The sequence below is a fragment of the Neodiprion pinetum genome, chromosome 3, assembly GCF_021155775.2.
Source record: "Neodiprion pinetum isolate iyNeoPine1 chromosome 3, iyNeoPine1.2, whole genome shotgun sequence".
Classification (NCBI taxonomy): Eukaryota; Metazoa; Arthropoda; class Insecta; order Hymenoptera; family Diprionidae; genus Neodiprion; species Neodiprion pinetum.
Window position 1 is genome coordinate 34,274,543 of NC_060234.1, and position 12,965 is coordinate 34,287,507.

The window sequence follows — 12,965 nt, forward strand, 5'->3', positions numbered from 1 at the left end:
AAGAATTTAACGTTTGGAAAGTTCCCAACAAAACAGATGCATGTCAGAACGTGATATTCTAAAGTTAGCCGACGTGTGATGCCTAAAGAAGTTTCAGGTTCTAGTTCACGTAATAAAATAAATACAAGCAACGGCCATTCAATCGGCACGTGATAAAATCAGCGGGAAATTTTGCAAAACGGGCTAAAAGAGCGAGTACGTCTCTTCGCTGAGAAACGCCGGTGTAAAAACACATGTACATCGTAACGGAGAGCTGATAAATGAAAGCGAAATTAGAATGGGCGTCCGCTGATGCTGATGAAACCGAGTACAACAACTTTTTTCCTGTAACATAACGTTTAGCGTGTTCGTCGGCACGTATGTTGTATGTACGTAAGAATAGCTCAAATATATTATCAACTCGTCGAGATTCTGGCCGTCTCGAGTTCAAATATTTTCGAACGCTCCGCCGCTGCAACTGGAAAAATCGGATTGATAAAAATAGGTAATAATTTTTCCAGTCGTGATCCACACTCCGAATTCGGATAAACGACCGGCTGCGGGTTGTTCTTCTGCCACATTGAATGCGGTACAGCTCAATGATTTTTCCGAATGTCACAGAAGGTGCCCTTGGACGACCTCCAATCCGACGACTCTCATTGAACGGATCTCGGAACCACGCCTTCTAACCGTTACCGACTTTCCGTTGGAAGTTGCACATTCACTGGTCGATGTTTCGTCATCTGCTCGCAGCCCCCTTCCAATGAATGAAGCGTTAACCAGAAACGGGCAGAGACGTCTCTAGCGATTCTCTTACCCCTAGGAATTTCAAGTAAAATACAATTTGAGATACTATTGAAATCCTCGAAAAAGATTTTCTCAAGTAAGTTTAGTGCTCAATCCCGTTGGTCTCTTTCTCTTTCTTTAATTAGACCCTGTTAACGCTTCGCATCACCTTCCCCTTCCTCTCGTTGGGTTTTCCTACTTTTCACTAATTTTTAAAAGCATACCTAACAAATACGAGATATTCCGAGGACAGCAATCAATGGTATCACCGAACAATCAAGCACCGAATATCATCGTGATATGAAATGGCTTCTCAACGGCTTTCCGCCAAAGTGCATTACAAAGTGCATTCCACATGAGACATAAATATTCATTATTCAAGACTTTTTGTCAATTTTACAAAAATTGACATATGATAGCTTTGTCCCTAAAGTGATAATCAATGCAAATAAATCTAAATTATATCTATCGCACTTTTTTACAAGAATTGAAAATTCAATTCAACGAATTATTGGGAAATATTCGTACCAGAGTCCGAAGCAATATCGCCGCATATCACTTCAAAGAAACAAGTTGTTTGACCATTAAAACAACAGCATATCTCTAAAGATAATTTTATTAAAACTAAATTACGCGCTATATCGTCACCTCTGGAAAGGGGCGACTCAAACTATAAGCACTTCACTGTCGATCGCAGCGCGTATCACGAGTTAAAGACAGAAATAGAGAGCCACTGCCGATACGTTCTATGCGCCGACGCCGATGTGTACTCCGGAGTTTTCTGTCGGCCAGTCGCACTGTTACCCTCTACGCACACAGCGGTTCGTCACTCTACTTTCCGCAGCTTCCTTCACAGCACTTGATCCGAATCCAAGCCACAAACAAGTAAGTAGGTGTTACACAGTGATATTCCTGCACGCAAAAATGATCGATAGACATTACCGGTCGAGTCGCTAGGGCTGCAAGGATAATTTTGGGAAAAAATTGCGTAAGCATAAATCGGGTGTATGCAGTGAAAGACGGGATCGTTCGATATAGTGATAAATTGTAGGGGAAAAAGCGATCGAATTGTGCTACAGTCAGAGGTGAAACTCGCAGGGGACCTTCCTAGCCGCGCAACGACCTTGACTGACTTCTAAGTGTCATACGAATCGGCGAGATGGGAATGGTGAACTTGCATTGCGTTACGTTGACCCTTGCGATTACTAATCGCATTAGATTTCAGTGAATTTTCATCGTTAAGAGATTTGCTTTCACGTGCATGTTCATTTTTTCAAAAATTCGTCACACCAAGGCTTGAAGGATGTTTTTTCATTTCAATCTTTGACTTGAATTAATTGTAAGTTTAATTTTCGGTCGTAGCTTCCATCCCGAATCCGTTTATGCAACTCGGTAACGAAAATCATTTTTAAAGGAATTTGGTGACAGAGAAGTTACATAATGTATGGTATACCTATGTCTATCGATCTTGACGTGTAAAACTTGCGCTCTTTGCAATGCATCGATTCATTTTACATTCATTCTGCAATCAAACCATCGCTCGTGTTTCAATGTCACCGATGCAACTATTGATATGTTCGCAATCGTTGTGCGAAAAAAATCGACAAAATTTCTTCGATAGCAAGATTACATAGATGCTAATCATGTTGACATGTTTCTATTTTACTCTTTTTTAAAAAGCCAATGTTACGGTGATTATTGTACGTATTAAAATTATGCCACGTTGAAGATAATTTCTCTAATTGTGCTAACAATGAGTCTGACAGTTCGACACCCCGCTTGATACTTGCGTCATATATTGTTGTAATCACAAGCCATAAAACTCATCAGAGTTTTACGTTATTAATTGATGCGGTTGCATCATGATAAAGATCACAGATCGCATCCGTCTGTTTTTTTCCCAATTCTTGTTATTCAATATTACATAAAGCGATGCTGCGTACAGTGAAAAATTCTTTGCTACATAACCTCAAAATTTCCGTTCATAACCTAGTACTCAACGCTACTCGAATCCGACGTACGATTGGTAACTTTGTAACATGTATTATCCGTCACGCGTCAAATAAATGTCGAACAAGATAAGTGAGATCAACTCTCATATCAAGTACCTTAGCAAAGTCCAAAGCTAGAGAAATAATGCTTAATGACCTTGGGACATCTGTCATTGACACGCTAAGCTCACGTCCAACGAAAGCTATAATAACGGCGCAAGTCCACGTATGGACGTGTGAAAGTCTGTTCGAAACACACCGGCAAGAAGTAGGTACTCGATGTGACCCGAATTTATCCGAGTCGCAAACGACAAGTTCGGTCCCTACTGTACCGACGGTGCTCGTAAATATCGCACCCTGTTCATCCCCTCTTTGGATTCCAAAAGAAATAGCGAATACTTATGCACCCGTTGATTACTGACGTTTTTAAACGGATCAAAATGCGGTGGCTAAATCGTTGACCATCCTTCGAGGACAGATCAGGAATATGACCGAGCGATAGAGCGGTTTGACCCTTTGAATGCCATTGGTCAAAGTTCACGCAAGCGCATTCACCGGCTGCGCAGAACTGTGTGAATTCGGCACCGTATTGACCGTCAAAAATTCTGGGTCCGTGCCATGTTGAGAAACGTGACGCAACTCCGATCATCACACCTCAGCGTATCAGGGGCTTTCGAAAGGAAATCCGAATGATATGTAATGCTTGTAAGCATAGTAATCGTACCGTAAGAGGAAAATATACAGGAGGAAAAAGTTTAGTGGTCATAAATAGTTGAAGGTATCCATGCGCGCGGTCTACTGAGACAGATAAAAAGTATTTGTGATTTACGGCATAAGTTTCTGATAAAAAAAATGTCTCGCTTTGTAAGGTGCGTTACATATACTTATAACAGCCCGGCTTTATCACCACTTTGTTATACGACCGCGAAGCTTTTTTTTTTTTTGTCTCGGTTTTTCCGTTCGCCTGGACGTCCAGAATCGTCCTTACGTAGATAAACATTATAGACAGATACGGAGGTCCAAGGTAAAAACTAATTAAATAACTCCCACGCTTCAAACCGTGCGCGGGGATCTTTTTTCAAGGCTATAAAACCCACTGCGGGGGATCATCCAGTTTGCCCAGGGCTTCCGGCCTTCCGGATCAATTCGCTTCTCAAAGAGTGAAAAGCGGGAACGAAACTTAATTACGGCGTATACCTGATACTTAATTAGTTTTGACAGAAAATTAAGTTGCCTTCCTAAGGTACCTACATTTGTTCTTACGATTAGCTCACGCCATGAACTATATTATCATTATCATTATCTTCTAGGGCATTCGGGATTCGTTGTTAGGGAGGCGTATAAAGACACTCGACACACTCGAATGCCGACTGTTCATCGGTAAATACAATTGTCTGAAAGAGGTAATTAGATAAAACGTGTATCTCCTGTAACAGCGTTTTGTTGAAATGTAGCTTCACCGATTCTAAGCAATTTAGCTACTCCTGTTCGGTTCGCAGCTGTGTATCGATTGGAAACAGGGAGTAGCAAACACGGATTCCCTGTTCTCCGTATCTTGTCCCGAATAAATTTATTCCATGCTATATGTATAGGTATGAAGGAAACGCGGTGAATATATTATAATATACGTGCGGCGAATTTTGTCGCTACGTAAAAAATCTCGGGTGCTAAATTTAGAAACGAGAGACTGGAGCGAAGAAGGTACTAAAAATTATTCGAGACAGACGACGCGGCTCGGGGTTCGATCACAGGTTCGCCAAATTTCCTCTCGCGTGAAATTCGTCCAGCTCTCGTTATTACTCCGATAATTAAGCTGTAAAGCTCTCGCTTCCAGCGAGTCGTAACGACGAAAGTTCCTTGCAACGTGTGTGTAAACAATGTAGACCAGTTTTCTCCTACATACATACAGCACGCTCCAAGTATAGTTTGAATAGTTTGCCCTGTACTACGCTACCAAATTATTAATTTAAATTAATTCCGCGTTGCCGTCGCGGCACCGTCGCCCGTTTCCTCTCACTATAGTTCAAGCTTTTAACTCCTGTTCTGTAACATTGAAAACAGATTCCGACGGTCTAATAAGGATGTTGCAAGACACACGCGCTCCTTGTTTTTCAAATAAGTTGAACTCGGTTTATTACGAAACTTTCTACATATACGCATTATAAACGTTATCGAAATGCGTCTTTCCATTTACGTTCACACATAAAATACATCAACACGAGTCGTGAGAGAGATAAGAGTTGACTTCTTGAAAACACGAATATAAATCGAGACTTACCGCGGTAACAAATAGAGCTTTATTCTGGTATTTCAGAACTTGCGTTGATCAGCGCGATCTGAGATAATTTCCCAAATGGGGTAATCGCGATGCATTAGGGCTTATAATAAGTATATCTGTACAATTATCACGCGAAGACTTTGATCAGATCGAAGGATTGCGTCTCGAGATGCAACGCTCGCATATACCTATCTAATAACTACGAATTGTGCAATCACTGCGACGCAACAGCACTGAATATATCCCTCGAGCCGTGCACTAATACATACCTATGCATACTCGTGTTGTACTCAAAACTCAACTATTGTAAGAAAAGCTTGAGTCACTGCGACACTAAAAGCAGGGCACAGGGTAAAGCCGAGCAGCTGTTTCTGCAACGTGGGAAGTGTACGTTATACGGTACCTATAAAATTTCAATTGAATTGTTCAAAGTTGGAGGGTAGATTTACCCTGCATTATACGTATATACGTATATACGAGAACCCAGGAAAGCCGATATAATTATCGAGATGTATAGAATTATAGAACCGAGTAGTCGAAGAGAAACATGGGAATTGCTAATTGCATATTCTCTTGAGTCGCTGATCACGTCTCAGCCACATAGGTGCTACCTTCCTGATTGGTCAATCAGAAATTATCCAATTTGCAATTAATATAGTACTTGAAACACTCGTTAAAAAAAAAAAAAATGTTTTTTAAAAAACTTGTTTTGCGTATTTTCCTAAGAATTTGACCTATCCATATTTGAATATAGATCCACTAATTAAATAGTCCGGTATACAAATGAAATGTATACAACAAAGAGCTCTGAATACCGATTAAAATTCATTCTGCGCCCTCAACCAGATATCACTTATTCAAAAAATATACCATTTATTCCCGTGTATTCTTGAAAAGCAAAGTATATCGATATATAAACCAGTCTAATTTTGTCTCTGATAATCACTAACGTCAATCGATTGCTAGACTTGTGAATGAAGATGAGGATGTCACGCAATTATCGTGATTAGATTTTCACACACATGTAGATATATATTCCCTCTCTAGAATCAATTTAAAATAATCAGTACGATAGGTAATGATTCACGTTAATCGTTTGATATGACAAATCGAGTTGATATTCGAAACAAGTTGATTCTGAAAAATAATTTCGAGTCATAACTACAATAATATCCAGAAATCTATAATCCCCGAATCACTAAAAATCCCCGTATGTAATCCCCGAAATAAGAACCGTCGGTCGAAGGTTCGCCCCCGCTTATGGAGAAAGGGGAAACGGCAAAAACGGCGTTAAGGGTGGCGCGGGATCGCCTGGAATTCCGTCTGTTCCAGGAACCTGTGGTCTAGTAGAATTTACACGGTCTAGACCAGCGGGAGGCGTGACTTGAGTTAGAGTCCCCGAGGGTGGCCGGCGGGTTATTTTCCTGGGGGTCGTAGGACGTCTGCGCGTACTGCATTGCGGCGACCCTCCCTCCCCTCTGGAAAATCTACGCCGGTTGCCACGGCACTGCACCAGTCCAGAGGGTGCGCTCCTCGAGGAAGCGAGCAGTTTCTGGAGCAGCAGGGAAAAACGGCTTAAAAATGTAGCCGAAACGCGCCTCGGGTTCTGCTCGAAGCAGCGAGCAGCGCCTCTCGCCATTGTCCGTTGTTGTCACCTCGAATCTCGTCACGATGTATTATCGATGTATTTAAATGTATCGTTGTATTCGTTTTATCGTGTGTAATGAATATTCCCAAGTGTCTGATCGTATAATTGTTGCATCAATTGCTATCACGCCTTTGGTATAATATCTTGAAATGGGATGAATTATATTATACGTATATTCGTAATATACTTGAGACCGTGATGTATTTGTTATACGTGTACATCTGCACCATCATTTTTCCCGAGGAGTTTACGCGGTTGTAAATTTTTCATCGAATTCCCAAGTTTTTGACACGAGAAAAAGGTAATTGCACGTCTTTTTTCACTCACGTTCTTCGTTGTCCGTAACACGCTCGCGTTTCTGTGTTCTAAAAACCGTTGAAATAATCGAACCAGCTTCGAAGATACGACCGAAGCCCTTTGAAATCCAGTTTCATCAGCTGATCGACATAATTCCAATCAAATTCACGTAAGTCTGTCTCCGTAACTCGTCGTTAGGATAATCATAAAATCAGTTGCTGCATAGAGTACGATGAAAGTGAAAATTCTAATTCTTAAAACATCCTCGCATGTACCCTGATCTCATAATTTATCTGCATAATGCAAAACAAAGAACCAACAAATTTTCAAAATTTGATTTCTTATTTAAAGACATATTCTCAATTCCATTTTATCGTAGCTTCATTTTTTCACTCAAACCCCCGTGCGCTACCATAGAATTGACTTTCCGGCCATCGGATGCAGTGCTAATTCACCCAACAAATGGAAAACCCGAGTGAATACACGTGCATTGTATTCTCATTTGGCGACAATTACGCGTCAACCGCGAAAGCAATCGTCGCTGCATCGGCTTCGATATACGATTTAATTGAACCGTTTTTACGACGGTGATTGAACGTTCGTCCGATTTGTTTTACACTAAAAATTGTGCAGTATATCAATATATCCAGAACATTGCCAATCGGCAAATGCGAAAAATCCTTCGATTTCAAATCCATCACACGTCCAAGTATTATCAAACTGTAAAATCCCTTCGAGCTTATCAATCCTCTTTTTTTATTTCAACAACGACGATGCGTACACGTTTAAATTGCGTGTCTTTGATATCGATCTGCAGTTGGTGCATTTGTGTACACAAAACAACAGAGACGAGTCTTGACAGGAAATAAATAAAATTTCTTTATACATAAATGTAATTTCTGAAAAGTGACAGATAATTTCTACACCTTATTGTAATTCGTGCAGATGTAACCTGCTGCCTTTCCTCAAATTACAGAATGGTTGCTGAAAAATACGCCAGCGCTGAGCCCGAGCTCAAGCAGGAGCTCAAGGGGATCGCCGAGAAAATTGTTTCAATCGGCAAGGGTATCTTGGCCGCAGATGAGTCGACCGCCACCATCGGCAAGCGTCTTCAGGACATCAACGTTGAAAACAACGAAGCAAATCGCAAGGCTTACCGCCAGTTGCTTTTCACGACCGATAAGGTACGTGCCAAAAATCAGAATTTAAACACAGGTGTAAAAAATCAATTTAATTGCGTATTATCGATGTAAGGAAAATGGTATTGCAAAATGAATACTGCAGCGATTAATACTCAATTCTCAAATAATTTACTCGATTTGCAATAAACAATCCGCCCTTATTGTCTGATTTAAAGCCAAGTTGACGAGAACTTGCGAATTTGAGGACGATGATTGTGATTTCTTACGGACTTGACGTATTTAGGACGGTACAATATCAGCACGTCGCGCTGACTAGCGTAATACATAATAAACCAGAAATCGAACGAGTCTTTAATTTCTACGTACCTATGTTCGGATTTAATGATTCGCGTAAAGTCATTTTATACAGTTGTATATCCATTGCACGAGACGTCGGTCGAATTGACCTTTACGAAAGAATCTTACATGGTTGTATTATTATTATTATTATTACTACTCCAGACAATCGGTCACAGTGACGGAATGCCGACTCCACTCGGAGCGGACGCAAGGCAGCAATTTAGTCTGCGATAAAGTAGATTGGATTATTCATTTTTATTCATCTTTTTTGAAATATGAGCTCGTAGTCGTGCGCCTTTGAACCCTAATATAAGCCGCAATTTTCTTTTCACGATTATTACCGACTCGACTGAATTTTCGCAAGAGTGCACACCGCCAACTCTCTCGTGTTCGCCATGAATCTCCTTTGGATCGATACAATCATGTTAGGAAAGTACACAAATCGAATTAAAAATATGCGCCTCTATAATACTCCTCGTAACGTGTGTATACCTATATTATACCTACATAGAGGTACCAAAAACGAGTCTGCTCACTCGGCCCTGTGACTCGAGCTTGCGACGTGACGTCATAAATAAATTCTTCGATCGATTGGGCAGTATCCTGTGGCAATTTAGCGACTGCATGCGGAATGATATAACGGCAAGTAGGTCAGAGGCTGATTCTATCGAATTTAACGCAGGAGGTGATCAGTCAGCACGTTTCGGGCGTGATCCTCTTCCACGAGACTCTCTACCAGAAGGCCGACGACGGTACCCCGTTCGTAGAGCTTCTGCGTCAGCGCAACATCATCCCCGGTATCAAGGTCGACAAGGGCGTCGTTCCCCTATTCGGTACCAAGGACGAATGCACCACCCAGGGTCTCGACGACCTCCAGGCACGCTGCATCCAGTACAAAAAGGACGGATGCGACTTCGCCAAGTGGCGCTGCGTCCTCAAGATCACCAAGGACACACCCAGCAAACTCGCCATCCTGGAGAACGCCAACGTCCTCGCACGCTACGCCAGCATCTGCCAGAGCGCCCGCATCGTTCCCATCGTCGAGCCGGAAATCCTTCCCGACGGTGACCACGATCTTGCCCGTTGCCAACAGGTCACTGAGGAGGTACTCGCCGCCGTATACAAGGTCAGTTATATGGGCTGTTGTAAAAGAGAGACACGAGCCGGGCTATTCGAAGGGTATTTCAAACTCGATGCCTTTTACACCGCGATGAAATCTTGTTACCGCAACAAAAATCTGGCGGGGTCTTTTATAGATTGTTGTTAAGTCTCGGTCTTACCCTATCCGATGTTGGATTTCCGAATTTCCATCACAGGCGATCCTATCTGTCTGCACTATTGCATATACGAGACAAACTACCGATTTGAGCAATCTTCCAGCTCGTCAAAACTGTTACTTGACCCTATCCTTAGCAATCTTCTACGTGAATAGTTCGCCTCGCAATCAGTCAGAGTTTGAATCAGATTTTATCGAATCGAGTACACATTCTCCGAACCTACGGTAGCAAAAACTGAGCTCAAAAACACTGAGCTGCAAGATCTCCTGTACCTGGATACGTAGAAGAGCAACTAACAATAAGCGGAATTCCCGGCAAATCCTTATCCTTTTTTTCGTTCAACAGGCCCTCTCCGACCACCACGTTTACCTCGAGGGAACACTTTTGAAACCCAACATGGTCACTCCCGGTCAAAGCTGCCCGAAGAAAGCTTCGCCCCAGGAAATCGCGGCCGCGACTGTAACGGCCCTCCAGCGCACCGTGCCACCAGCAGTCACTGGTGTCACCTTCTTGAGCGGTGGACAGTCGGAGGAGGAGGCTTCGGTTAATCTTGACGCGATCAACAAGTTCCCCGGAAAGAAACCCTGGGCTCTGACCTTCAGCTACGGACGTGCCCTTCAGGCTTCCGTCCTCCGCGCGTGGGCCGGCAAACCGGAACAAATCGCGGCCGGACAACAGGAACTGATCAAGAGAGCCAAGGTACGGAATTGCTTTTCATCTGGCTTCAATTCAGGTTGCTAATCTGCCACGTTGTACATTCAAACGCAATTACTTTCCCGCTCAGAAAATTCACTTTGCTGATATCACAGTAGCGTATAGAATTTACTTAAAGCTGTGAAAACATTTTTTGTAAATACGCTTGAATGCTATAGAAGCTTTGCAGAAAACGCTTTCTCTCTCTACTCGTTATAATGATGTATATTAGTGAGAATTGCAATTCGCAACTTGTCGCACAATTTTACGTGTTGGTTCGCTGTACTTCTGAACTGAATTTTCACTGCACGGTTTTGAAAATCGTTCTCTCAATTAAAACAAACTCGTTCGAAATTCAAATATTTGGCAAAAAAAAAAAAAAAAAGATCTCAGCTCAGTTTTGCGATTTTCGATAATTTCCGAACGTCAAAATTTTCTCCCATAAATTAAACGACAAAAACTAACGAAACTAATATACGTTCGTACGATGAATTTATCAAACATTTGTACGTTCATTTGTATCTTACATAGTATGTTGGATAACCAGCAGCCTTTTTAATCACCCACACGGTGAAAGCAGAAATAGCTTTGTAAATAATCAACAAGCTTGTGTGAAATAATTCGATGTATACAAGTGATTTTTTCTCTTCACATCTTTTTTAATTCTTATTTACTGATTTTTTCTGCTTATCTCAATATTAAAAAAGAAACCCTCCAGGCTAATGATCGTAGTAATACGATTGACGACTATATTTTACTAGCATTTACTTAATAGCATGTCGCATGGTTTTATTACTTTTCTGTGTGACTGACACGCTGTATATAGGCGAACGGCGCAGCTTGTCAAGGCAAATACGTTGCGGGCAGTATTTCGAGTAAAGCTGCAGGTTCCTCGCTCTTCGTCAAATCACACGCCTACTAATTTTTGCGACAAGTCCTTCCGTTCCGCACCGTAACTGTATATCACAAGCAGGCAAGTAAATAGCTATGCTAAATTGTATTTGAACAATATTTCAGGATCGATTGTGAAACCCTGCCACGGAGAATACAAATTTCATCTTTCTTGCATCTTCAACAGTTTGCAACATAAGTTAAACCCGAAAGTCTGTCAAGTTTGGTATAAAAAAAAAAAAAAAAAAATCCACTTTCTCAACAATATTTCGCGTTCGATGGAAAATCCAGTTTTCTTTCAAATATTTCACAAATTTTTAAAACATATTTCGAATTGTTGGAAATGCTTATGGATACCCCATATGTGTGGTTTGTAGTTTCAGTTTCACACGCTTTTAGCATTATACATGTAGATTTGATGTAATTGTAGTGAATAGCTTTACTCCGTAGAAGATTATTTCTATATGCCGCAGTTGAAAAATTTGTAATATATATCAAATATTACAACAATCACGAATCAAAGTTTAATAATAAAATAATTTTCAAACAGGCCAACAGCGACGCAGCTCAAGGAAAATACGCCGGTGGAGTAACTGGAGTAGCGGGTGACGCTGGTCTTTTCGTAGCCAATCATGCGTACTAATTTATAAACGCTATCAAGAACACAGTTGATGAATATTACCTCGCGCAATCATCGCCACGACATCCGCGGAAAAGGAAGTAATTTATTACGTTAAAAATATAGAAACATCTGCATGAGAACAAACGACGAAATGTAAGAAAAAACGGAAACATCGATGGTTTATAATAACAAGAGAAAAATAAAACAAGTAAATGTACTTGGAGTTGAAGGAGAATATAAAGAATAGGAAAAGTTGCGATGTATGTCATGTATGATTATTATAAAGCTTGAATGTCATCTGGTCATCATGCGCAGCGCTTGATCGCACGTCAATAACTATTCCAAAGTTCTACGCTACCGTTGACGCAGTTATAAAATGATATATACGTATTATATGCACACGATACGATGTGTTAATGAATGTAATAGTTTCGTGTGATAACAGAGACAAAAAAAAAAAAAAAACCAACAACAAAAACACAGTAACAACAACAAAATCAATGAGAATTATTTAAATAAATGAAGAAACTGAAGGGATTCGTTGAAACAAATTATGAAGCGTATTTTAATAGCTCCGCTTCAGCGAGATATATCTCAATATATTAATTCCCATTAATGCATTACATACAATAGCAATTCATTGATGTGTTAAGTTATTTAAATTTGAAGCAAAACGTATATATTGTCAATGTTGTTACTGTATTCTACGTGTAAAAAAAATAATAATAACAATAATACTGAAAACTTATAAATGTTGTTTGTTAGCCGACGAATTATATTATATTACATGATACATTATAATCTAACTATTACGTCACACTACATAAATATTCTGATTATAAGTAATATATAATATTTAAAGTATCTCGCATATATCGATGTTATCTGATATTGTCATTGTAATCTAGGTCACCAAATACACTGTGGAGGGTTTAAAAAAACTGAAAAAAAAACACCAAAAAACAACAGAAAAACGCTGTTTAAATTGCCCCGTATACTTTCTTTTCATAACACCTCGCGGC

General features: G+C 40.5%; 2 protein-coding genes across 20 annotated transcripts in view; one reads left to right on the forward strand and one right to left on the reverse strand.

Annotated features, from left to right (window-relative positions):
* Positions 1 to 12,965, reverse strand: part of LOC124214634 (uncharacterized) — a 104,455-nt gene that overhangs the window by 68,151 nt on the left and 23,339 nt on the right. The window lies entirely within an intron of this gene.
* LOC124214639 (fructose-bisphosphate aldolase-like) lies at positions 1,490 to 12,440 on the forward strand. 5 transcript variants are annotated; one of them, XR_006882168.2, is made up of 6 exons: positions 1,490 to 1,650; positions 7,956 to 8,163; positions 9,143 to 9,586; positions 10,083 to 10,436; positions 11,257 to 11,407; positions 11,872 to 12,440. XR_006882168.2 is itself a non-coding variant. In XM_046617131.2 (5 exons), exons 1-5 carry the CDS (start codon positions 1,514 to 1,516, stop codon positions 11,962 to 11,964), a joined length of 1,236 nt encoding a protein of 411 aa, XP_046473087.1. In that variant the 5' UTR covers positions 1,491 to 1,513; the 3' UTR covers positions 11,965 to 12,440. The 5 variants fall into 5 exon arrangements, 1 of the variants encoding a protein (XP_046473087.1); XR_006882167.2 differs by having other exon boundaries at positions 11,257 to 11,403; XR_006882171.2 differs by having other exon boundaries at positions 1,523 to 1,654; positions 11,257 to 11,403.

What these genes read in the sequence shown, in the direction of transcription:
- LOC124214639 (XM_046617131.2), top strand. Translation starts at nt 1,514, where the DNA reads ATGCGCCGACGCCGATGTGTACTCCGGAGTTTTCTGTCGGCCAGTCGC. An exon ending in CGAATCCAAGCCACAAACAA is followed by an intron (nt 1,651 to 7,955) that starts GTAAGTAGGTGT and finishes CTCAAATTACAG; the next exon opens with AATGGTTGCTGAAAAATACG. An exon ending in TGCTTTTCACGACCGATAAG is followed by an intron (nt 8,164 to 9,142) that starts GTACGTGCCAAA and finishes AATTTAACGCAG; the next exon opens with GAGGTGATCAGTCAGCACGT.